The following is a 27,766-nucleotide window of genomic DNA, read 5'->3' as shown; positions in this document are numbered from 1 at the left end:
GAAAATACCCGCCAAACGAAATATACTTCCAGAATACGAGAAAGAAAAGTCAATTCATTACAACAAGACCGCTCTTCCACAGCGGCGCGCATTAATCTCTTTGTGACTGAAGTATGCAAGATCGGCAACCATGTCCCTGACTCGGTTATTACAAATCATCGACTTCCACTGGACACCACAATTTCGCTTACGTCTTACGCTGACGTAAACTAACGGCATTTGCGCGCGCACGCCCCAAACTTTGCTTCTCCGTTCTTAAGACGTCTATACCGCACTCGGCGACCAATCACAGCATACCTGCCGCCATCACAAATAAGTAATGAGTCGCCCATTCGAAGAGACGAGGAATACCACGTCACCAACTCATAGGCCTCTTTTTTTTTCCTTTTCAAAGCTTTGAGTCCGTCCTCGTTCGCGAGTTTACGCCCGTTCTTCGGCCTACATTTCTTCACCAGAGCCTCGCGGATCAAGGAGGCACTGAGTAGGCTCGCCATTTCATTTTTTTCAGCACTGGAATCAGGAAGCCGTACATGAGGAACGGTCTCTCCGAGTCGGGACGTTCACGGTCGCAGCAGGCGCGCTACCTCCTTCGGCAGTTTATTAATTTTTCACCGAGCAAATACTATGGGAGGTTGAATCATGACGCTAAAACGGGCAATAGGTTCGCTTTGAGGGAGTACACGTGCCATTAGCTTTTATAGGAAACAAAATCGAATTGGATGCCCTCATCGTCACCACTTTTGTTCATTAGCAAACCATTTGTCACTTCCTCATTGCCATATCTTTGAAAGTGACATTCTTTGAGCAAAATGAATTTTGTGATGGCGTGTGAGTTGGCGCAATGTTCATAGCTTACCCACCTGTATTCCTCTCCTATTGATCTGATATAAAGTCATTTGTCGAAGGCTTCAACGGGAGGAAAAGGTAGCACTGCTTCGCTTGATTAAATCGGGAACCTATTCATGATACACTCTACATGAACATCCATTGATCTATGTGGATTAACATTGCAAGATTTAAATAGCGTCGCGAACATCGTTCACTGCGGACTCTTGTCTCCCTCAAAACGCAGATCTAGATATTATTAGCGTGCTGCAAAGAACTTCTTGTTTGCCTTTTTTGGGCTGATGTTGTTGCTGTTATTTTAACTATCACTTCATCCTTGGTGTTGCCCCATCCGAATCGCAACCGAATCGGATTATTACATGAAAGATTCATGGGTATGGTGTAACAGAGTCTTCATTCGCACGGCTATTCCTTCGTCCATTACGTGACTATCCATCTAAAATCGGGAATGATCGAAAACTATCGGTTTGTGTGAGGATACTCGTATGACTAGCTGAGGGATTCCACGCGTTATCCCATTCCATACATCGACCCGTGTGTTCTGTCGGTAATGTATACTTTAAGTATGCATAGGCTAGCTCTCCCCGGGCGGATCGTGCGAAGCAGGAACGGGTAAGGAGTGGAGAAGTCCAGGTGAGCGAGTCGTGCGTGGGCACCGACGCTTCCAGGCTGAAGAACTAGCTCCAATTTCCGACTTGACAAAGACGAAACTGTAACACGTGTGCCCTCTATCAGTTCTGCGTCAATAACTATATGAATATTTGACAAAATAGTCATTAGGCCCCAGTTCGATGTCTACCACAGGGTCAGCGTACTTACATAGCATCGGTGGTCGTCAACAAAATGATTTTGTTCTCTCTAAAATAAGCGACCTTTATTATCAAGTCAATCATTTTGAAAACATTCACCTGGTGTGGCGGTAGACTTTGTAACTGTCAAATTAATATCTTTGTCTCTAAGTAGACCTGACGGAAATGTTCACATTTCAAACCTTCAGGTCCTGAAAGTTTTACGTGGATAAAACAAGCATTGTTATCATCATGATTTAGAACAATGGTTCTTGGATACCATCGCTGAACTTTTCTCGAGAGAAAAAAAGAAGGATTTATCAAAGACGAGCAGAAAGAAGAAGCAGTCGCCTAAACCTTCACGTCATTTTTGTTACGCAGCTAGCATCTCATCGAATCAAATCCCTCACGCAAATCATCTTGGACGTCTTCATAAAGCTTCCCTCGGACTAGGAATTCTTGTGGACTTCTGAAGAAAAAAAAATATAGACGTCTTGACCTGAGAATATTTCTTAGGTGTCAACCAAAATTTTTATTCTGTTTCTGAGGAACAGGGAAACAAATACCGATGTCGAAAATGGGCTCCAGCACCAAATTTTCAGCTCTCCTGACGTCCATGTCAGACACTTTCTTTGACTATGACACGCCCAAAATGGTCCAGATAAAGAGTAAAAAAGTGGGCGCCATCAACAGACTAGTTCAAATGGGCATTGTGCTATACGCCTTCGGGTAAGTGACCTTTTTCTTGCTTATTTGTGTAAGGCGATTCGAAATAGTCGCTCTGTGTTCTCTTCTTGAAATGAGCAGATGCTTTGATAATCTTGGAATATATGGTCAATATTCTGAGCTTCTATCCGTGTTTGTATCAAATTGTATAGTAAATCACTGAAGTACTTATACACTTAGTTCTGTCAGATGACATTTGCGATTTCTTTATTGATTCGTGCATGTGCACCAGAAAGATCATAATGGATGAAAATTATTACGCGATTTATACTTTGGTCTCCTCACGTTTTGATACTCCTCGACAGGTGAAGGCGCTTCACACAAAACCGTAGCTATGAAGGTCAAACTAACGTTTTATCGAAACGTGGTTTGATGTCATCAAACTATGTGGAGTTGCTACTGCTGTTATTGCGCATGGTGGGCTATCGATTGTTTTGTAGCAAGGATACTAGTAAGGGGCTAGATCTGGGCTTAATTTCCTGAAGCGCTCTCCAATAATTACAATGTACAATAGCTATCGCAACAGCTTTTGGTATATTCACAATACTGTTCACAGCTGTTCTCAATTCACAATAGCTGTTCACACCTCACCAGACGAGACATCCCTATACGACTGCTAATATTAACCTCCGAAATGATCGAAAAGCTCATTTTCGATACAGAGGATTCTGAGCCCAAGATCACAGAGAACGATGCATGACTGTGAATCTGTTCAAAATATATAAGGGTTTACTATCTTAGTTAAAGTTGCGACTCGTGACAAAGAGCCCATGATAATTTCGCGTTAATGACGTCAGACTATGATGTATTATCTTGCTGTCAATCAGTGTTCATGGAAGTCTCCTTATACCAGCATCGACGCTCGGCTCTCTGGACAAGACTCGAGTGCAGATAAATTATACGCCCACGATAAGGGTAGACGTGAAGAAGAGGGAATGACTATAATCCCTGTTCTAAATAAGAAACCCTTTTAAGTTCGTGGCAATCCCTACGGTCGCCAAAATCGACAAAGGAACAATTCATGCATTCGAACTGGACTCCAAGTGTGAAAATGCATTGAGTAGGCCTATAGAAACAGATGATTTCTATCGCCTTGCTTTGTCGACAGCTGGAAAAATCTATAGATTTTCATACATAGTATTGTACCGGGTAATTCCTTGACAATTAACATATTCATGTCAGATTTATCTTAAAGGTCTTGTTTACCTTTGGGAGCAGTGATTTAAAAAATATTCAAGATATCACTTTTGATGCATATGTGTAGGTCAGTTGTATCACAAAACATCCTACCACATAAAACTTTTGCATTAAAGCCTAAAATATAAGGAGATATCACTATTTTTCTCATTAAACCATAACTGTATTATAGACTGTTTAGTCTGGAAACATTTTTATCATAATTATTGTTCACATTTTGTATATTTAACAATACTTAACACCGATTATACTGGTTTAAAATTTTACATTGGTTGTTTCTACCCCTAACTCACATTTTAGAACTATTTGGAAGCACAATTGCTGGGTTTTTGTTTCATCTGCAAATGGTAAATTATGCCTTTAAAAGAGAGTGCTTATCTTTAAATCACTAAAAGCAAGTCCAGAAGAAAAAGAGATCCAGCTAGTTGTTAGGCATTTAAGCAAAAATAGGGCAAAACGATCACAAACCCCATGACACTATTAGAGTTCCACCTGGATATCAAATAAAGATTCTTTCCATTGACCCTTGAACCCACCCCCCCCCCCTAAAAAAAAAGTTCGGCGGTCCCTTTAAAGTCTTGAATAAACGGGGACAAGGTACATGAAAAATTTCCCGCTAGCATAATATCAAACAATGGTGCCTGTATGCGCGGGTACACACACACACACACACACACACCCTCACACACCCTCACACACACACATTGCGTATATATTTACACACATACATGTATTATTCATGTCCATGAATATGTATACATGTCAGTTTATGAATACTGTATTTCATATGCTCGATTGCATTTATAGTGAGCAATATTATCCTTTGTGACTCAATGCATTTTGTCACTTGACAGCCAAATAAAAGAAAGAAAGAAAGAGAGAAAGCAATCGTTGCTTCTATAAGTCTGTCTTTCTTCTCCTTTCATGTATTTCTAACAATTTAGTTCATTTTGTTCTTTCTGAAAACGTCTTGGTCACACTATATACTGTCTATACAGGAATGTGGTATAGGTCATGTAAGAATTAGTCCACCGAAATTTGAGATCCTCGTAGGGAACCAGTTAAATTCACGTAATGCAAGATAATGCTGCCAATTTTAACAATACACCTAAGCCGCATACCTTAACCAGTTCTTAAGCTAGGTGTAAAAGCTTCTTACGTTTAAAGCTATTGGCCCGAATTCACGAAGGTGGTACAAATGAAACCATGGTTTCAACCATGGACAAAAACCATGGAGCGCCAAGTGTCGCACGGAATATTTCGTTACGACCGTTTCGTTAACGAAATTATCATTTCGTGGACGAAATGTTCATTTAGTTACAAAATGTTATCATTTCGTTACAAAATAATCATTTCATCGACGAAATGACCAATATCGTAACGAAATATTCCGTGCGACACTTGGCGCTCCATGGTTTTTGTCTATGGTTTAAACCATGGTTTCATTTGTGTACCACCTTCGTGAATTCGGGCCTTAAAGTATAGATTACTTTTTGAGACTTTACTCGTAATTCCCTTTCACTCCGTCCCCCTCCTATTCCATACCCTCACCCCTGCCACCCCCCCCCCGAAAAAAAAAAATCAGCAACTATAAAGAAGGTCAATGTTTTCGGGGGGGGGGGGGGGGTGAATGCAGCCAATTTGTCATGACATAATAGGAATGCCTTTCAATCGCACAAAAATTGACATATGGTTACAATGTGCCATTACGCTTTGTCAATTCCCAGCAATAGATCTGTTTACTTTAAGAAAGGCTGACTTTATCAAAATATTCAGATTCATGATTTTTTTTTCTGGTAGGACCTGGTGACAATTCAATTTAATTTCATCTCACTGAAGTCAAGCTTTATTTTCTTTCTTTTTTTTTCACCAGAATATACAACGTAATAATCTAAATCGACCATGTATTTTAATGATATACAAAAAGAAAAGAACTGTTTCTGTTCATATCTATAGTAAACAACAACAGCAACAAAAATCAACCATTCCATCCAACTCCACATACTGAAAGTTTTCAATGCTGGTAATGCAGATTACATGAATTAGCTTTGCTTTGTAAGACAAAGAAGGTATACTTTACAAGCCCAGTTACTTCTTCTTGTTAGGACAAACTTCATACAAGCCTCAGCCAACTTTCTGGCAGTTGGGAAAAGGTCTCCTTCTTTTTTTACGGATATGGATAAAATTTGGATATCTTCGTGAAATGGTTATTTCATATTGAATGTTTACCTTTAAAGCAAAGATTGAAAAATATCCTTGGAAATCTCATGTGTTTTTTTTTTTTTGTACAAAATTATAGAAACAGACCAACTGCGAGACACGCGTGTTCCTGCAATGCAAGGTTTACTTCGAATATATTATGTGAAGTGTGGAAGGTGGGTAAAAACACTAATTTCTAGATGATTTATATATCCAGTTTATATACTCTCAGTTGTATCATTGCAAATGCAAGAAGTACTCAAGGTTAAGAAGGGTTAAATACTGTTCAAGAGGCTGTACTCTTTGGGAAAAATGCTGCTTGTCTCTAAGTTAAATGCGATAGTATGATAATCCTATAGATATAGTGTAGTTGAATGAGTAACAAGCCATTTTGTAATTTCGCTTCCCACATGAGCAGAAAAGGGTAAGATTATGCAGTAACAGGCATGTTGGTTTTTTAATTCACTGAGATAAGCATCTGTGACGTAATATTCATGTAATATTTATGCCTGCCAGCACATCCACCTGACAGCAACAAAGTCTTGTTGCTGTCTCAGTAAAGCCTAGTATTTGAAAATAGTAGTAGAAAAAAAAAAGGTTGTAAATGCATTCAATTCAAAGCAATGAAATGGATACTTCCCTATGTGTTAATTGACTATAGTCTTTCTGGTCACATGGTTTGTCCAAGTTCATTCTTTGTTCGAGCATGAATTCCATATATCTTATATATGGCTATGCTTCGGGCGAGTTTTAATGCATTACTTCGCTTTGAAAACGAATGAATACATGCCTCACCAATACAAAAGAGAAAAAAGACATTTTCCGGAACGTTCGCATGAGCTATCGCGGAACGGCGAATACAAGACAGTTTGTCGCGCAGTCATGAATTTATTCAGATTGATTGCAGGCAAAAGTGTAAAACTCCTTCCTGATTAGACCACGTTCAACAATATTGCACAGGCAAGATCTATGAATAGCAAATGCAAGAAAAAAAAAGTCCCAATTTCTGATGTGGTGCAGTGATTTAGAGAAAAAAAAATCAGAATATGATGGCACGAAAACTAGGTGAACCTCAAGCGATGCTAAATAGGCATTTTCTGCTTCGATCAATCACTGTATATGAACCTAAAAATGTCAGCTATTAAATAGCCTACATCGCATGCTTAAACTTATAATTAGCATGTTAAGACAACATTGGCCGAGGCATACATAATTATCTCAGGTACACAGCGACTGTTTGTAATAGGCAGATCAACAGACATATTATAGTAAACTTTACTATGTTTGTGAGTGAGTAAGTGTATGTGTGCGTGTGTGTGTGTTTTAGGTGTATGGGTTGGTGATGTGATTATCATGGAATATTAATACCAGCTGTAGTTTTCCCGCACCTGAATGTCAGTCACTATATATGAAGCTACAGAAAGTATTGCATACTAATGAACTCTTGTATCTCAGTGTGGTACTTCTTATGCATCATGCATGAACAACCTCAGGGAATTTATGAAGTGATGTATAGTGCCTCTATAGGTAGCCTCATCTCATAAGCACAAAATAAAATCAATGTCAGCTCCTATATTTTTTTTTTCAACATCGTTTGATATGTAAGATCAATGTACATTCATGATGTATGCATGTATGGACCAGAAAGTGTGAAGACATGCAGATATGAGGTAAATAGATACATAGAGAGATAGATAGATAGATAGATAGATAGATAGATAGAGATCGAGATAGATAGATAGATGGATAGATAAATAGATAAAAAGATAGATAGATAGATAAATAGATAAATAGATAAATAGATAAATAGATAGATAGATAGATAGATAGATAGATAGAAAGATAGATAGATAGACAAATAGGTAGATAGATAGACAGGCAGATATATAGGTATGTAGCCAGATAGCCAGATAGATAGATAGATAGGGAGGTAAATGAAGAGATAGATAAAGAGAGAGAGAGAGAGGAGAGAGATATGCAGCTGGTTTAACATAAACAATATTTCATATTTGAGATTCCGAGACTGTCTAAGTACGACTTCCCGCCACTGAATCGATGCTATTGTCAGCTCCAGACGGAAACCAACACTTGATTCCACTGACTGACATTCTATAAATGCACCAGTCATTGTCCCCCAGGCCATCCCCAAACACTTTCCACCTGCGTCTTTCTCCACTCCCCACACTTTCACATTTACTTCTTGGTGTCCATGATATCGAATTGGCGTCTCTACCTTTTAGTATTTCGTCCTGTCGTGGCCATCTGTTCCTTGGTAAACTGTGTGACAACCGCCTTTTGTTCACACAAAGCCAGCTCCTCCTAGCACACCGTCACGCGCCTTTATGCGTCAAGAGACAGATTAAAGGACGTAAACAACGTATTCATAGTTATCAAATACCTTTTTTACGTTGGAAAAAAAAAAGACACAACTAATGTAATATTTTTAAAACACAAAGCGTGAGCATACTGGTCTGGGAAAACTACTTAACGGCGAGGGGAAAAAAGGGAAATGAGAGTCTTGAATGTTATCTTCTGCGGTCCGTCTCTCTGCGGACTATAACAGAGCACTATACGGCAAGGAGACCACGTGTTGCATTCTTAGCTAGCGATGTTATTTGCCACATCTTCTCTAGGAAAAATTACATTTTCTCTACCTGACGAAGTGAAACATGCATAGAAATTTACAACCAGAACTTTTTTTTTTTTTTTTTTGCTGTTGTTATTCTGTTTCACAGGAAACAATTTGAGCATGGTCTCCCTTAAGAACAGCCCAGGTTCGTTCACGCGTGCCTTTTTACATAACCGCACAAACGCATCAAGATGTAATCACTTCTCATTATGCGATGGGGATTTAACGTTATAATCATTCATGTGGAAGGCAATCGTCACAGTGCCTATAGTTTATACGGTTGTGCAGATTCGCAGCATTCTGATGGCACACTCCCCTTGCACCGCGCTCCGTGCCTGGGGCGGACTGATGGGCGGTAGTTCGTTGCTCCGTGTACAATCCCGCTCCGTAATTCGTCCTGGCAAAGTGATCGGTTGAATAGATGAAAATTTATTGACCCTGTCATATCGCAGTGTAGAGACTGCCATGTTTGATAAAATGGCTAACCATCATTGTCTCTGCCGAGGTTGGAGGTTAAAATCAGTGAAGAGGAGATACGTATAAATCTTCCAACACATATACACACTTTGACAGTTGCTTATGGTAAAATGCTATCAATATTCGTATACGATCTTAAAATAGTTCCTCAGACAGTGATTCGACAATCAACTCTTGATAAAATTTGATTTGAAATGCCATGACCAGGAGAATATCTAGTTGTCGTTTACATGTCCTATACCTATAGATTTTCATGATATGTGACGAAATATATAATATGATAACGGTATAGTAACTATATTTTCCCATACCCCAGATGCCGGCCCAGATGCAATTTGCCAAATTATTTCTCGTCAAAAATAGAAACCTCTATCCTGTAGTTGCTGTGCATGTAAAAAAAAAATGAAACAAAAAGAACAAATACAAAAATCATGTTGGTGACTGCAACAGCTCGGGTGCGAGGATATATTTTTCTCTTTTTTTTTTCATTCTTGTTTAATCTTCGGCTGTGTGGAGTTGACTCCTTTTCCATATTCTCACGAGACTGCCGTCTTTTGGGGATTGCAATTCTGCCATGACGATATCGTTGACATTTCGCTGCATTCTCTACATGATTCCAACTGGATTTGTGCCGCCAAATCTGCATGAGCATGATGTAGTAAGTGTTTAGATACATTATTTATCGCATATGTTGGCTCAGATAATATGCAAAAGTTAAACTTCGTTGATTGATGCTGTCAAAAAATGTGAAAGTCAATGTAAAAACTCTCCAACATAGTGACATGAACACTTGATGAATAAGTTTTGACAAATCATGCTGTATTTATCAAGATAATAAACGTACATAGACCGTTTATAAAATGATGTTGTTGCTGTTTTCTGACACTACATAACAGTGTATAATGAGAAAAATTGCAAATGGCAGATTTTCAAGTTTTTGAAGCATCCAAAAACAAGCTTTCAACGACAATATTCTCAATACTTTAATTTTCAAAATATACGAGAGACAGTGTGAAAATGTAGGACCACGTAAGATCACTATTTCCGAAAAATGAGGAATTGCTTAGAAATGACTGACAGTAAGGACCAATACAATTGACTGTATCAAAATATAAATGACCAAAAAAGTTATATTCTTCCTCCAAATAAACGACCACTTGAAATGGTCAAAGTTGCATGGGACTTGATGGTACTGGAGATGATATTCCCGTTAATTCCTTGACAGGGAGAAGTTTTTGAACTGTCAAGCTTAAAGGGATGGTATGTAGTTTTTGTTGAGATGGGTATTCAGATTTTAACTTAACAAAGTAAAACAAAGTGGTCCTAATAAAAGGTGGAACCCACCTTTTATTAGGACCTGTGTGTTTTTGGATATCTCACCCATTTTCATCAAATAAAATTTTGATTCCTTTAAGAATTGCATGCTCTTTGATATTTTTTATAAGTGGTTTCTAATCATCTCGCAAAAAGTCAAAACCTGAATCCCCATCTCAATTAAAACTATCATTCCTTTAACTCACGTACATAATGAAAGTCTTAGGAGCAGAGGCGAGAGTGAGAGGGATAGAAAGAAAGACAGAAAAAGAGAGAATGTGGGAAGGAAACAGACGGATAGACAGACAGAGAGATTGCTAACAAATTGTCTTGTCAATTTCTAATTGACCGATCATGATAAGTTATAAGAGAAAAGAAGAGAATTTCTTTGATTCTTTTTTTTTTCACCTAATCTACCTCTAAGGAAAAGGTTATGTTTAGAAATGGAAAATGTAACACACGCCTAACAATATCAGTAAATGACGATTTAAAGTTATCAGGCCGCCTGAAATTTTAGGCAATGGAAATGTTGGTTCATTACTTAAGATATATGTACGTGGTCAATTCTGAACAAAATGGAGGTGCGGTTGTCTATGAAACGCTTGTATATATTGTAGACTTTATCATACTCGTCATTATGATATGTTGTTTATGTGACGTCAGCTATTTGATCATATCAAATCAATTCTCTGAGCATATTTTTTTTTTTCTGAGTGTGTGTGAAGAAAGCTTTAGAAGGGAATAACAAAGAAAATGAGTTAAAGAGAATATCTCTAAGTCTCATACGAGATCCTGAGGAGCACATCATCTGATTTCTCCTGACCACAATTTATTGTACGTATCGGCGAATTCATTTGTCATTGCCATTCGCTGCATGATGAATTATTTCAAGAGATTGAAGAAGTGATCCGCAATATTAGAAAATTTTACCCAATATATACTATATTCAGAGGTCTTTGCGATCCCGTTTTTTGAAACGAGCTACAAAGAAAGGCACAGAAGATAAAATCGGCAAGTAATTGAGCCTTTGGGAACGCGTTTGACAATGCTGTCAGGGAAATACCAAGATAATTCATTGCATGGACACCATGTATAGAGTGCGTGGTTCTTTCAGAAAAGTTACGTAAAGACGGATCAGTGAGAAAGCTTCAACGAAGGTTACGATGTGAATGGGAGGTAGGAATCTCTTTAACGGAAACAGATTTCCATGCGATTTCCGATAGGTCTTCCCCTTGTGCCCTTTTGTTCGTTTGATATTTTGGATATTTGTATGTGTGTGCGTGTTTGTGTATGTGTGTGTGCGTGCGTGTGTGTTTATATTTCATTATTTCAGGATCAACGCACATGACTATACGTCATTGATTACGTGTCCGATTGAGTGACAAACACTTGTGATGGAAAGTCACTGAGTTTTGCAATCTTACCTTGAATCATCGTTTGTCAGCAAACACGTTTGGCTTTAACATTATTACATCACCTCTTAATACTTTGAAAGTTCATCTCTGCAGAAGTAGAGTTCTAAGTTTGAGGAATGCAATTGTGCAAGGACATGTTTTATCTCAGTGATGCTTTGTCCCCTTGCTTGTATGAGAAGTCCAACACATATTTATGATAATAAACGGGGGCATCACGACTGTGTCGGATGATAATCATGATAATGTCGTTTTAGGATTACAGAACTGATGTGGGTTTATTTCCCCATGGTACCTCACATTTAAAGCCAGACCAATTACTTGAAAGGACTGTTTTATCGTCGTCCTTTGTGAATTCATAACAAATAAAAAAAAAAAAAAGATAGTAATGATGGTTGTCAGGATTAAAATCTCTCACGGTTTGAATTGTCCATCGAAAGCCATCTTGAACGAAGTCTCAATAGTAAACATCTAAGTATCCTCAAGAAGTAGAAGACGTATATTTCGTAGAAAATAGCATGTATGTTGATCAGATATACCACCACAATTGCAGCTAAGCAGCCAAGATATACATTTGTCTCACTTTATGTAGTATAGGAGATGCAGAAGCTATTAATACACACAGTTATTTTGTTGCAAGCATTTAGCGCATACCCGCAAGTGAACAACTTGTAGTTTTATGTATATAGCCCATTGTATCCATTCTGTTCTCTTGTTACTTTCATAATGATGAGATACAGATTGCGCATTGAAAGTACCAAAATCAATATAAATATTACAGAGACTAACCGGTAAACCCATGAAATTTTGGACAGAGACGGTTAATGGGAGCATCATGGTGGGGTGTGTACACCTGTGGACTCTAGCCAGCTTAACTCTCTCTGTGTAAAGGACTTTGGACAGTGCATACAGGTCTATGATATATCTGTGCCAATCGGCACTCAAGGCACACGAAGGGTTAACCCAGGAGATCATAATTATATTCGAATCCCGTTAGTGTTTAAGCCCTGTCATATTTCAACCCGCAATGCAATGTCCCTTTCACCAACATCAGTGGCGGATCCAGGCGGGCGCGCACAGGGCGCGTGCCCCCCTTTATTTTTTATTTTTTTGTCAAAACAAAAGAAATAAAAAGATAAAAAGGGGGAGGGAGCGCCCCCCTTTAATTTTGTAAAGGCGCCTCCCCTTTACGGAATTCCTGGATTCGCCTCCTCTTGGGAAGTAGTGCTTACGCTGCAGTGATACTTTGGATTTTTTTTTTCTCTCTCTCTGAGTAGACACAGGAGGATAGAGAAAGGGGGGGGGGGGAGAAGGAGAGGCGGGAAATGATAGTGACAATGATATTGCTAATTCTCGTCTTTGACTTCCTTTCGAAAGCATTGCCTTCTCTGAAAAAAATTCATATTGATTTCTGCAAAGCAGATCAATACATCAGTCCGTAATTGAATAACAGAAAAATCGTAGAACAGGTGTTAATTTCAGAATGATAAAGAAATATTACAGTGTACGAGGCACAAAATATCAGTAGCTTTGTTAATAATAAATACCTATTATGAAATCCACATGAGGAGGAGACAATAGGTTTCTATCAATCAGGGCTAAAGTTTCGCTTCTGTCACAACCATTCCTCACTTAGGGTGTCTGTCACAAGGCATTGATATTGAGTGAAATTAATTATGTGACAATTGCAAATGGAGGGATGGGTTTAAACCTGGTAGGAGGAACGTATTGTGGTTTTATTTCGTCCACTGTTACAATCGATTCGTCAATGTAAATCACATTTTGCCCCAATTGATGATTGTCAATGACAAATCACGCTATTTAAACAAGAAGAAAGACGAGAATTTGGCAGTATGCCCCTCAGAAAAAACAGAACAGAACAGAACAAAACAAAACAAAACGCTAGAGCCAAAACTCTATTCTCAGAAAAATCAATTTTTCGTCTTTTTCACCTAATGATTACTTCACGCTTTCACTGACAAGAAGCCTTATGGCACTGACATCAAATAGAGAGCCCTAACCTGACGAGTTTTGCAAAGGAGGTACTAGGCGAGCACCTCCTTAATTGGTTTCGCCCACAAAGTTTCTCGAAGATGTGGGAGAAAGTTGAAAAGCAACGACGACGTTGTTAAGCATTTTTGTTGCCGGTATCGCTATACACTTACTTATATTATATATCATTCGTGGGTGGTTGTTAACACGTTTCTTTGCATAAGTCAATTACTCCATTCAAGGATAAATGAGTCACATTACTCCATTCAAGGATAAATGAGTCACAGCATTCATGGTTAAGAACTTGCTACTTTTCTGGACAATATATTGCCTTATAGTGAACTCCACCCGCAACCACTGACATAAAAGCTTGCTGTCACCGCTCATTTTTATCCATTCCGATATATTCATCACAACTCAATCATTTTATCAACGCCCAACTACTCAAGAGGTGTTAGTGTTTACTATTGTTCTACCTTGTGAAATGTTTCGTGGCTCTTTTCACACTAGAAGTATACATATGTTCATCTTGCTACTCCTTCCTAACACTCTCTATGTATCTTTTTTCCCCCATTTATATCTGTCGTCAATACTGCTGTTCCATGTAGTGTTTCTTTTTCTCTTTCTCAATCTCTATCCATTTTATCATTTGTTGCTTTTCTCTCTCTCTCTGTTGCACAATATGTTACTACTACTCGTGTCGTCATATGTTCGTTTTGACACCTACACGTTGAAATGCTTTTTTCTCTGTCATCATTTTATGTTGTTCTAGTCTGTCTGTCTGTCTTTCTGTCTTTGTGTCCATGAAACCGTCTGTATACCTGTTTCGTGTACCCGCTCCCGAACACCCGACTCGCTTAAATTTAGCTGTACATGTACATTGTTGACAGGAGGATGAAGTGCTTGGCGCTTCTTCTATGATTACCGGTACTCCACTGGAGGCGAAGCGGGCTTCTCTTTCTAAACTTCTGATAAAGCTCAAAATCCATGGGTGCTCACCCCGTGTTCACACGCAGTGCATGCATGCAGCTTTGGAGTATACTTCCGGGGAATGAACCACGAGAGGTATAGTGGCAGACAGCTTGATGAAGGGTGATATGATGTGTGCTCTTCGTTTCGTCAATTCCAACATTCAAAGCTGCCGCCACTACAGACAATTTTGTTGATAAACTATCGAAAACAAAATGCAGCGACCATGAAAATGAACAGAACGTCAAGTCCACTCATGCGGATTTTTTCTCTCTCTTTCTTTACGCTCTGACCAGTTTACCACAGCAAGAAAACATATTTTGACAGTAAATTTGTCAGGGAGATATCGAATTTCATATATCTCGTGCATTGACATTTTTATACAGGGACTCGAGTGACTGAAGAATGACAGTGGCATGAAATCCAGCAAATGTGTAGTCTTACTCTTTGATGAAAGTACCGCGACCTCGAAACTGCCTGACCATGCTCTTGAAAGAAAGAGCAACAACACGCAACAACATTCAAAGAGGTTTTCTATTGGTGTAAATAAGTTCGTTAGGCATACGTGTTGCGCCAATTAATTTTGCCATTTGTACTACTGTCGCCGAAAAAGGTTTCTAAGTAAAGGCAATGAAAAATAGTTAACTTGCTACATCGTTAGTTCATTCTGCTTTGGCTGATTAGTTTGTGATCGAGTCCATATTTACCATAATGAAGCCACTTTCATCGCAGTAATGCAAGGAGTACGGGATGGAACCTGTTTAAGTACATGCCCTAAGTACAGCCATTTGTTCCGTTGTTTAGTCAATAAAATAGGTAAATTACTGGTCATCATATAAGGGTGCTGGGTATCAGGAATGACCCATTTAACCCGTTACCCGCCAGGAACCGCTACAGCATGCGATGAAAAGTGTAGAGATGAGATTCTCACGAAGTATAAAGGGTTAACTGATGAAATGATCCACCCTCCAGCGGCCCATCTCGCTCTGGAGCCTGGTTGCGCAGCAGTCCTCCGGCTAATAGAACTCGTCATTACACGACACGGGAGGGGCAATGAAGACAAAATGACTGGCTGTACCACAGCCGGATATCTCTTCATCAGTGGCATGACGATCAAACAATTATGCCTCCTTTTAACTACTTAACTTAATTGACTTTGGAGTTTCCGAACATCATTTTTGAGCGCCTTCGTGATGCTGTTTTAGCAACAGCAACGCCGCGTTTGATGGCATACCGTTAGACGGCTCAGCTCTTGATAAACCAGGCGGAAGCATTAGCTTGCATTTAGTATAATCTATGAAATAATGATTTTGATTCATTATTATCATCATCATCATCATTGTTATCATGAGTGGTGTTGAATCATAATCTTTTTCCCTCTCTCTCACCAGTGACCTTAAGATTACCTTCGGGAAGGAAGGGGGAAGGGGGAGATAGAAGCTGCCGGGGGCAAACTTTGAAAAGTAGGCCTACGTGGGTAACGACCGAAGCGGGAGAAAAGGATGAGAATTTGATTTGGTGTCAGAAGAAAGGAAGAGTTTCAGATTCTTACAGCAGGAGCAGAAGTGGAGGCAAAAGAAGACACGAAATGAGGGGAAAATGATACTAATGAAGGCAGTATGTTACTAGAAAGTTATGGAAGAAACGGTGAGGATGTATATGCACAAAGTATCAACATGGTCAGTGCACCAACATATACAGATATACTGTGACAACGAACAAAATGGCAGAGGAAAAGACAAGAAGAATGAGGTTTTTGTGCTTAAGATAGTAATAGTCTCGGAACGTGTTCACCCACCAGGAAAAAATAAAAAAAAATATGAATATATAATGGCATGCTCTGTAGTCACGAAGTTAACGGTCAAACATGTAAGAAATCGATACCCCCTGAATTCCGTCCCTCTACCAGTGATTCTCGTATACTCAGTACTCCCACACAAGCTGATGGTCTGGCCTGGTCACTCGCACTCCACTGTAATATCGATTTTTATACTGTATAGATGGAGAAGCCTTGGCAGGGAGGTGGCCAGGGCCGCAAAGCTGTGAAGGTCATCTCCGGCTAGGGAAGGGCGCCTATTTACGGCTCCTTGTCGCCATTCGCTTCGTGTCGTCCGCCACGCCACGCTTTAAAAAACAGCACAAGACACCTTGCACATCTTGAGCTTATCCTCAGTGTCAACATGGCTGTACTGGGGACATCATATTTTTCTCCGAGGCAATGAGCAGATAATGATGATAGGCCGCCCTCTTTCTGCCCGACTTTGCAGATCAAAACGATAATTTCATGCATCAATGATCTTGCATTTGACATTAATAATTCACACAGGTACTGGAGCAGCAATATGTGTGATAAAGCAGCTCAACAGCCTCAGATTCAAAGCGATTTGGCTCACTGAGTCCACACCACTTGAACTTGAAGTGAGGTTTGAAAAAAAAAAAACCGTCAGCAAGTAATGTGAATGGGACTTATCATGACAGTCGCTTCTGCATGCATCTTTCCCCTGACACTCTTGGTCATTGTCCGAAGCTGTTGGCGAACTCCTCGGCCGGCTAGATCTTTTGCCTGCCCAGCACTAATATAACATTCCCTTCTGAAACAGTCTTCAGCCGACTCTATAGTTGGCAATATACCAAGAAGAGAAATGAGAAGTTCGGTCCGCCAAGGCAAGAAGAGAGCACAATATTTTCTGTGATTAATTCTCCGTAGATCAGCATGATCTCCCGGGCACAACCACGTCAACTGCATTTGTCTGATTGGCATAAATCGGCATGTGATGACAAGCTATGTTTTAGTTGGTTAGGATGGAATACTTGCCCTTCTGAAATGCTGGCGGATCGTATTCTCACTGGATAATTCCCCGAAATTGCTTGAGATCAGCATGGTAATAATGTGATGGTATGATCTTATTCATCAAGGGTACCCTCTGCTGTGTTTGCACTGCTCTTCAATACGTCCCTACCAGCGTTATTACCTAAGAATTTCTAGGCACCTACTTTATTCGGATGATGTTCGTTATTCCGAAGATTCGGGTTTTTTTTTTCCCCGAAAAACACAAATTCCCTATACCTAGCTGTTCGTTATTCCAAAGGTCCCTTATTCCGAAAATGAAATTAGGTTTGTTAATCCGAAAATAATGTAAGCGGGAAAAGGGGACGTACTAAACGAACCTTCTGAATTACGAACCTTATTTCATTTTCGAATTAACGAACCCTCGGAATGACGATCCTTCGGAATAACGAACTGTAACCACTAATTCACGTGGGTCAATCCGCAATGCAGATAAAGCACCATGTCTAGGAATATCCAAATCTTGCGGGATTTGAGCTCATGACCTTTTGTAAGAGAATCCAAAAACCCATTCACTGCACCCTTTTGTTTTAATGGTTTCAGGGGTTCCCCTTTAGATTGCCTTATATCGTGGGTCCATGTCCATCAATTTGTCCAGTCCATGCGAGGGAGATCATGTTTTCTGTCCTATTTTTTTTCCCGCATACATCTATAGTCTCAAGTTTAGGAGTAAGAGTCAGTTAATTTCGTATTCTCAGTTAAAGTTGTATACTCTGTTGTCCGGATTATAATAGAAATAGCCAATAGTTTCCTTTTTTCGGCCATCTTTGAGACACATTCAGAGTTCTTGATATACAGAACGTTGTCTCTAAATTCGAAACTTTAATATTATCATAATTAAGTCTCTCAATTCATTCAACTAAAAGCACATTATTGATTATTATGATATTCTATAGAGCGCCCTCATAATGAATGTCTGTTTCTGCGAAGACACTGTGTCCGACTCGACGGCAAATTTATGATATTATTCCTTTGGCAAAAGAAAGTAATTGTCCACCAAAGATCATCGCTATAGTTCCTAGTATACCCCTTCATTGTTGCCGTCTACAGCATCTTCTTTTTATTTCACAGATGACCTAAGAGAGTAGCCCCGTACGTGATACATTCATTGAAAAGAAAGATAAAAGAGAGTATCTCCATTCCTGAAACTATTCAGTCTTTATCCATTGTTCTTGACGTATTTATCACTGCTAATGGTTTGTGTCTTTCTTTGGAAGGTTGAGGACAAGTTGACCAGGATAATAATTTCATTTAAAAAAAAATGACAGTGTAAGGTAATTGAAATAGGATATCAAAATGTATTGATCGCTGTGTTTAACCCTTTCTGCGACAGGGATTTAAGAACAGTATGTACTATGCAATGGAGTTCGTTTGTGTGTGTGTGTGTGTGTGCGTGTGTGCCAATCAGAACTCAAAACACACAAAAGGGTTACATTACAGATGGGTTGACAGACTCATCACCGTCATCGAAAATCAGCAGAGAAATTACTCTTTTGATGCTCTTCCATTGACGAGTAAATAATAGTTTGATATCTAAGGGAGATATTCTAACCTGCGCGCCAACTGAGACCATGTTATCTTTGATAAGTCGCACTGAAATATAGAGCAAAGGCTAATGCGTGTCTGTCTTGATTGACGAATCTAGACTTAAATATTCATGATCCAGTCAGAGCTCATCTACCTCATTCTGACCACACATGTTTCAAATTTGTTTGGATTAATTCATAACCCAAAGCTTCTATCTTCTTCTTGGTGTCGATTTCTAAATAATATCGATATACTGACAGATATGAATAGTTGAAAGAAATAACAAATGTATTAATGAAAAAATAACAAATGTATTCATGGTAAAAGATTAATGAGGTATATCACAAAGAGGCGAAAAGTTCACTAGAGCGGAATGAATCACAAATGACGCACTTTTGCTTCTTCTTTAATTCTTCCTTTAACCATGCAGATGTCGGTTTAGATAGTCGTGCATTGGTGAATGTGACATCCATTTCATGGGCCAATGTATCAGACAAACACCATCATTTTTTTTCTTGTTGTTGTTTTCATTCGTCGCAAAAAACAATTCCGATCAGAAATCTCTCCCTCGACCATCCCTTGTAGCTCCTATAATTCCGTCCCGGGGGTGTTGTGTGTGGTGACTGTTTGTGTTTGTGTTTTTATTTATGCATGCCTCGCCACAGTCCAGTGAATGGAAAGCCCGCATCCACTTCTCATTGCTCTATAGCTGCCTGCATGACGCTTGATGAAATATTCACAAATTAGGACTCCTCTCCCTCCGAGGGGTTTTCATCCTCTTCTTCTTCTATCCTTCCCCTGCTCGCCCTCTGATATTAAGAGCGCATTACGACAGCATTGCGCCTGCCATGGATTAATTACCTGTTTATAAATGTGTGCCGATTTCGATGAGGCCGAGTGGGGGTGAGGCCGGGTCAGGTCCTTTCCTTAATGTCCCTCTATACGCAAGAATTGTACTTTTCGTCATGCTGACTTTCGTTAAGGTGATGGTGTATACCCATCACACTGCCCTACTTGATAGACAAAAAGGAAGGAAGCAAACGACACGTGATCCAAATCTGCGTTACTCAGGATGTTAGAGTTGGACTCAGCATGTTCTACTTGGATGTCAAGCTTTGAGCCGAACCACTCTTCCCACTTAGAGATATTTTGAGACATCATAATGTCCCTGACGTGTAACGTAGATGACAAATACATTTTGTGCATTAATAGGAAATCATATTTTTGTGGACTTGTGTCTTCTTGCGAAAGAGCAGCGACGGTACGTTTTATTAATGCTAATTGATATAAGATACCCACTAACTGAAAACGTTTGCGCAGAGTCGTAAGAAGTTGAGATTTGCTTTGCATATCTTCAGTGCTATTCTTTTAAAACAAAACATTAATGACTAGAACTGTCCCGAAGAATGATTACTACTACTAAATCTGCTGCAAAATGCAAGGTGTTTTTTTTTTCATACTTGCCTATGGTAAACTTACCAGGACTGAATAAGAGACATGAGTGGCACTGAAATCTCTATAGAACTTAATTCTGTATGAAGTCCAAACGGTTATGACACTGTCATATTAACGAAAAATGAAGAAGAGAAAAGGTCCCAATCTGTGGAAAACGACCCACTTTGCCATGTCTGCATCCCCCGATGCTTCCCGAGGTGGTCTTGGTGCCCAAGCTTAGCGCTAATCACGATTTGATTGCGACCTGCAGATGGCATTCTCATCCCACAAATGGAAACTCAGTTGCTGCGCAAACTGTGTAATGATTCCATTATGTTGTGTATGGCCGGTTTGCCGCCGTGGTATGTCTAGCATACAGAGAGATTGGTGTGTCAAATCTGGGTATTTGGTGTATTTTTTTCTTTTTGCTTCAGCAATTAAATTGTTATAGGTTGAACATTCATGTTCATAATAGGAATCAAATAATCGTCGATAATGGCTTAATTGTCTACGGTAACGACTTTAAGTGTTATTCTACTTTGTTAGCTTGTCTCGATATTTTTACATACATTTAAGTGATATTGCGCATGTGGGGTTCTTCGCTTCCATAACGAAGAGTGTCTGGTGATGTTAACGAGTTATATTTGATTTCATCCCCAGTGGTATCCATAGCGACTCTGAAGTTTGCACATCATACAGTCAGAAAATGTCTTAGCAAAGAGGAATTATGCACGTAACCAGGTCTAGCTGTTAGAACATACTCCAACGGAGAAGATGTATGGCACGAGTAACTAACTCATCATGTAAACATTTGTACGACGTCCATAAATTTGAAAAGGGTTACTTTTTAAATCCTTTTTAAATCACGAGCAATGCCTGAAAATCGCAACCTCGGTGCTAATTTCACAATAAACCATAAATATTTTCAGCCTGTTTTATGTATGTCATTACAACTCTAATCAAAACTTGTTCTAAGAGGGTAAGAATAATTCAACAATTTGATTTAAGAGTTAAAATGAGCGGAAGCTGTATAATGTAGCTCGTCTTCAGACATTGTGTCTCGAAACAGTGTACGTTGATACATAATGGGACTGATTTCAGGAATTTGCTTTGAGGTATCTCCTTCTACAGTAAAGAAACATTGAAATTTGCTTTCGGTAGCTTCTGACAAACCGCGTGGCTTTCACTCCACTCTCCTAAAAACAGGAGTGCATCTTTCTGTGTTAGACAAACACCCCGGGGGTAACACGATTTCATCGACTTCAAACCTCGCTCAAGCTCGCGACTTCGGAAACTGATGATCGTCTTGTGACAACCCGACGGCTGTGAGTCTTCCTTCGTTTGAGTCGGCATGATGAATTAAAGGGGTTGTCACGTTCAAGTGCGGTTCATAGTTCCAACAGCAGCGGTTCGATCCTCCAGTTTAGACCATGACGTAAAATTATTCGAGAACGTGAACTTGATGGTCTGTTAAAACGTCACCAAGCTTACCAGTCCTGCAGTGGAGCCGAACACTGCTACGTCTTAGACCGTGGTTCAAATAAGTTTACCTTGGATTTGACAAAACTACGTATGGTTGAAATGCGTAGCGATGTAGGAAACGCTTATATGATAATAATTATGTTCATCATCGAGCTACGACGAGACCGAGGGCTTGGGATCACTCCACGAGACCGGCACCCACGAGTCATACAGCCCACGGGTTCAAAATTGAAAAAGGTCCATTCCTACAGTCAACGAGTCATACAACCCACGAGTTCGACATTACAACACGGGGCTTAAGTCGGTCTCGTGGCCCTGTTCGCTTAGCGTCGAACTAATGGGCTCTATGACTCGTGGGCTGTATGATTTCTGTGTGTCGAACTCACTCATGACGTGCACCCGATGGCGTATAGTCCCATCAGAAGATTTAGGCAAAGAGAATAAATTGCCTTACCTAGAGGGGGGGGGGGGGGGGGCGGGCAATCGCCCTAGCCAGAGAACTCGAACCTCGAACCAGCCACCTCACAATGAGCAACCGTCACCGTTCCTTTAACCTCCTTCGTAACTTCCATGTGAGAGTTAGAGATGAGTGCTTCAGTTTTCATATCATTATGACTGGCAGTACGACAAGGGTACCTCAAAAGACGGCATTTGTGTGGGGGAGCGTACTTAAGCTAGTCAAAACCTCGAATACAAGGAAGATGATGACGTCATAGCACAAAAATCGAAGATTTCTTATGAAAAAAAAATACGACTTTGACAAAGACCGCTCAGATCAATGCATGTACTCAGTTCATCTTTGACACATATTTCTCGAGTTAGTGTACTTCCCTTTACGTCTACATTTTGAAGATTATGGCCTTCTCTGCCATTAACCTACCGCCCATTGTCAATTTTTTAGTCTTCTTTACAAGGGAATAATCTCCCTCCATTTGAATAATAGATCCTCGATAAAAGTTCAACACAAAAACAAACCTGAAGGGCAGAGGTAGCTTAAAAGTGGCTATGACGTCATTGCCCCGTGTCTATCGACCATGAAAATTATAGACATTCTTATACTATATACTTTCAAGATTGCTTGCACTTTTGATACGATAGTATATTGATGTGACCCAAGAGATTAGATCTAGATAGATAGATAGATAGATAGATAGATAGATAGATAGATAGATAGATAGATAGATAGATAGATAGATAAAAATAGAAAGATAAATAAATGAATAAACAAATCTAGTTAGATAGAGAGATAGATAGATGGATAGAGAGATAGATAGATAGAGAAAGAGGGAGGGGCTGATAGAGAGAAAAAGTGAGGGAGATAAAGAGCGAGAGGAAGAGAGGGGGAAGGAGAAAGAGAAAGTGCAGTGAAACGTTCAGATTTCATGAACCTGAATCTGTTTGTGATGTGTAAGACTCGAACCACTCATGCGCATTTCTTCCAGCACTACGCAGCACACACGTGACAAACAGTGCAACAACTGAGTAATATTTCCGTTTTAGTTAGTCGCGGGTAGTGTTGTAGTAGATTATCGAGCATTGCTTCTACATGCTATCCTAATATTCATGCTCCTTCCAGCATTTAAAATTTTGTGAAACATTTAATAGGACAGGATTAAGACTAAAACATTGCAGCGCGACATACCCAAATGTGAGGAACCAAAGATTCCATGCATTATCATAGACTCGTACAGGCACAGTCCTTAACCGACTGATTTTCTTAAGTTTCACCCTCGACAGACCTTCTTTGCTTATTGCTGGATAAATGCAATGTTGCCAAACATCAACACATAATGTTCCTTGACTCTTTTTTTTCCAGCTCATGAACAGCCCACTCTAAGAAGTAATCAATTAAGATTCTACAACATCAGTGGTGATTTTTATTATGGTCACTGTTCTGAAATACGGCAGCGTAGTCAGTAAAGAAGTCGTAGTCACTAAAGAAGTCGTAGTCAGGAAAGAAGTCCTAGTCAATAAAAAAAGTCGTAGTCAGTAAAGGAGTCGTAGTCAGTAAAGAAGTCGTAGTCACTAAAGGGGTCGGAGTCAGTAAAGGAATCGCAAAGGAGTCGTGTTTATTGTTTGCTCTTAGCAATGTTTTCCCTCAATATCTGTAGCTAATGATACCTTGAAAAAAAAATGTGACCTCCTGTCGTCTGCACAAGGCTAAGTTCTGGTATTATCATTGTGCATGGACGAACTCTTGTCTTATGAGCAGGCCGCATTTTTGCCTCATTCCCTCTCCTGATAGCCACCTGCCCTCACCATGCCTTATTAAACTCCGACACATTTCATGTTACGGTGCAGCGGACGGACGGGAAAGGCGACTCCGATCTGCATTTCCGATTCACCTGTCGACGAAACACTTGATTTGACCCGCAAAGCTGAAAGAACTCCGGGAGAGACGACTAGGGGACAAAGACAAGAGGGAGACGCACGACTTGAGCGGCTCTCACAGTGATGGTAGCGATGCAGAATTTACCCGGCACACGCTCGATTTAGGCCGAGGGGAAAACAAGTGTGAAACAAAATGGCGGCGAGGCGCTCTCTTTAACCTTCAAAGTCAACTGCACCCTCACACGGGAGAACGGAGCACAATTATCAAATTGATTCTTCCCTCGTATATAAGCACTTCCTCTGTGTTTCGTACCGTGAATAAGGTTGTTGTAAACAAACGGTGTAAAATATCCCATGTCACTGAAAGTTTATACCACTTGAAACACTCGACTTATCTATGTGTTTTAGAGGTGATAAATATTCCTTGACATGTGACTTATTTGATTTACAAAAATGCACATATTATACTAAATAATATTATATATCATTATATACAAATATGTATATTATATATACTACATATACTGCATATTATATTATACACTATATAGATAAAGACAGACAGATAGATAGATAGATAGATAGATAGATAGATAGATAGATAGATAGGTATATAGACAGAGAGAAACAGATATGAAACTTCTTTTTTAGTTTGTCATTAGTAGGTAGCGAAGTAATGATTTTGTCCATATTGAGCCTGGTAGGCCTATACTCACTTCAATATGTCTCAAATATGAACAAAGGATAAGACATTTAGTTTTCCCTTCGCGAGATTATTCAGATTTGTTGGACTAGAAGGCCGAGATTGGGACTTCCAAATTCCTAGAAGTGAGTGACTAAAAAATGAAGGAACGAATGAACGAACTCGGAGAAAGATGGATCGATGGATAGATAGATGGCTGAATGAATCAGTGGCTGCATGACTGAATGTGTAAATGGAAAAAAGATGATGGATGAACTTTTGATATATGAATGGATGAATGAATACATGGATGGGTGAATCTTTGAATACTTGATTGCATTCATTGATTATTGCATGGATAGTCGAACAAGGAATGTCTTCAACCACTTCATATTATTATCAATTTCTGTGCTGACAAGCAGTACGCTTTGCCGAAAAAGAGAGGTACTCGAAAATTCAGCGATGATAAGTTACATGAGGCCTACATGTATTAGACATACCGGTCAAACTTTAAAGGGATGGCATAGTATTGGTGGAGATAATGACTGAGTTTTTAACTTTTGGCGAGTTACTAAGAAACCACTTATGAAATGTTATAGACCATACCATTCTAAGAGGAATTAAAGGTGTATTTGATGAAAATCAATTTTGAAATGGCTGAGATATTCAAAAAACAAAACAAGGTATTAAAACAAAGCGATCCTAATAGAAGGTGGGTCCCACCTTTTATGGTCCCTTTGTTTTGGATATTTCAGCCATTTCAAAACCAATTTTCATCGAACAAACTTTGAATTCCTCTTGGAATTACATGCTCTTTCATATTCCATAAGAGATTTCTCATTATCTCACCAAAATAAGTCAGAAACCTGGGTCCCGTTTCATAAAGCTTGCTGTCAGTAACAACTGCCACATTTCTATGATAAATATGCTCTCAACCAAATAGTTGCAAGGATTTCGGTAGCTTATAACAACTATCGTAACTTCATTGTTATTGATAACAAGTTTTATGAAACGGAGCCCTGAAGCCAGCTCTCACCCAAAACTATATATCCCTTTAAGACTCAATCCAGCGCCGGCTGACGGTCTGCCAGGTAATGCTGCCTTGCAATCGCCCCGACTTTATCGATGCTGTCGTAAGATAAAAGAGCCATAGCGGTGGAGAAGGTGAAGACACTCCCTGTGTTCCTGTAATAATTATTCCCGCCCTTGTCTTTCGAGGAGCGCAGGCAGGGCTTTCCCCCCAAGAAGCTGCCAGTCACCTGCAGAGTCTGCTGCTATAGAGAGTGATGGCAGACCAGCAGCGGCCTGTGAAAAATCAGACCCCCTTTTTATGCTGGTCTCTTGTGATTAATACCCATCAATGCTTGATGGCTGCGATTAACGTCTTTCTTTTGGGGGTGGGACCTCTTCCCCGGAATTGAATCCCAGTAAAGACACAGGTCCCCCAACCCAATCAATATTTAATGAGATGAAGCCTAATGTATTCCAGTGGCTGTCCCACATACAAACTATCCTTCTATATATTGATCACACGGGGCCCGTTGTGTTGTTTTTGCTTACGTTAGTTTACAGGTGGATAGCCTCTTGGTGTTGCCATCGTTAATGGATGCTCTGAATACAGCAAATCCCGGCCCTCATCCACAGAAATATTAAACGGTTATCTTTAAGTTTAGCATTCCATCGACTAACTGAACTATGACGTCGTGGCTCAGCATCGGGGGAAATGAAAGGATTTTTCTTCTCAAAATTAGCCGTGTGGGAATAACATGCCAAAGTACAAGAAAATTTAAACTGAGATTTGTTGTTACTGTTCCCGTTGTTTCCTGTATCATTGAGGCGACTACCCTTATGGAGTCGTTGCATCACAAGTTCATTCCTGAAGAATGACCACTTAGCATCTCACTATCCCACTCTTTCACAAGAGAGCAAGCATATAGGGAGGGCCAATCAGATTAGACTTGGAGAATACAAAAAAAGGACATTTCCGGTCTAATGAATTTTCAAATATCTCCATTTTTGTGGATAGAAGCAAATTCATAGTCGTTTGTCTTTTTCTTGTCATTCTTCCAACAGTTGATGCTTATCTTTATCAGCAGAATTTCAGCAGTATCTGGCTGCAATCTCTACACTCAGCGCTTACGTTTTAGGCACTATACGATGCACTCTAATCAGATTTTTGTACCCCCCCCCCCCACTTGTAACCGTAGAACTCATTCCGCAGAGAGAAATGTGGCGTCAACTCTGTCCTTTTGATTTGATATGTACTGCTGGGAAATGTTAATAACATAAGACTAGTATTGCTCATTTGCACATTTATTTTGTCAAACGCATATAGCAACAGATAGATAATTGATCGTTCGTCGTGATGGATCGCTATGATTATACTTCAGGCATCAAAAGTATAATTTTGACGCGGGAGGCACGTACTATGCAAAGACTGTTCCCAACGTGGTAAAATATGCATTACCTATTTTGCTGACGTATCTACGTTGGATCATAAGCCAAGAAATACATGTATCGAGTATAGACATCTCTGACTTTGGATCAAGACCGAGTGACTAGCTGTTACGGTGTAATCATGAACATACACTATATGCAATTACTCAAAAGTCCGTTTAATATCGGATGCGAACACATTCATCGTGTGAGTATATGGTGGAGATGGCGTTCTAGTACTGATTCTTTGTCTGAACCTGGGCACGGGGGAGTGACACCTCAGAACTCGCATTACGCACGCCCCATCTATCAAGTCAGACTTCTCTTTCTCTCTCTCTCTCTCTCTCTCTACTTTTTATATTAAAGTGGATTCCGTTTGTGAGAGAAATGGCAATCGACAGGGAAAAGGTTAGTCACATCTGCAGTTCGTTTAAATCCTGTTAATACTTTCTAAAAAACGAAATATAGTCTGCACAT

The 27,766-nt window shown here is 39.6% G+C and overlaps 1 protein-coding gene across 1 annotated transcript in view; it reads left to right on the top strand.

Moving 5' to 3' along the window:
* Positions 1-2,202: 2,202 nt before the first annotated feature.
* The window catches only part of LOC140227589 (P2X purinoceptor 4-like), a 164,952-nt gene continuing 139,388 nt past the window's right edge, over positions 2,203-27,766 (top strand). Inside the window, exon 1 of the mRNA XM_072308005.1 lies at positions 2,203-2,363. Coding sequence (XP_072164106.1) covers positions 2,203-2,363 — 161 coding nt within the window. The remainder of the gene's footprint in view (positions 2,364-27,766) is intronic.

Source organism: Diadema setosum, chromosome 4 (genome assembly GCF_964275005.1).
Source record: "Diadema setosum chromosome 4, eeDiaSeto1, whole genome shotgun sequence".
Lineage (NCBI taxonomy): Eukaryota > Metazoa > Echinodermata > Echinoidea > Diadematoida > Diadematidae > Diadema > Diadema setosum.
The sequence above is the reverse complement of the archived record's forward strand: the minus strand, read 5'-3'. Positions and strand labels throughout refer to the sequence as shown.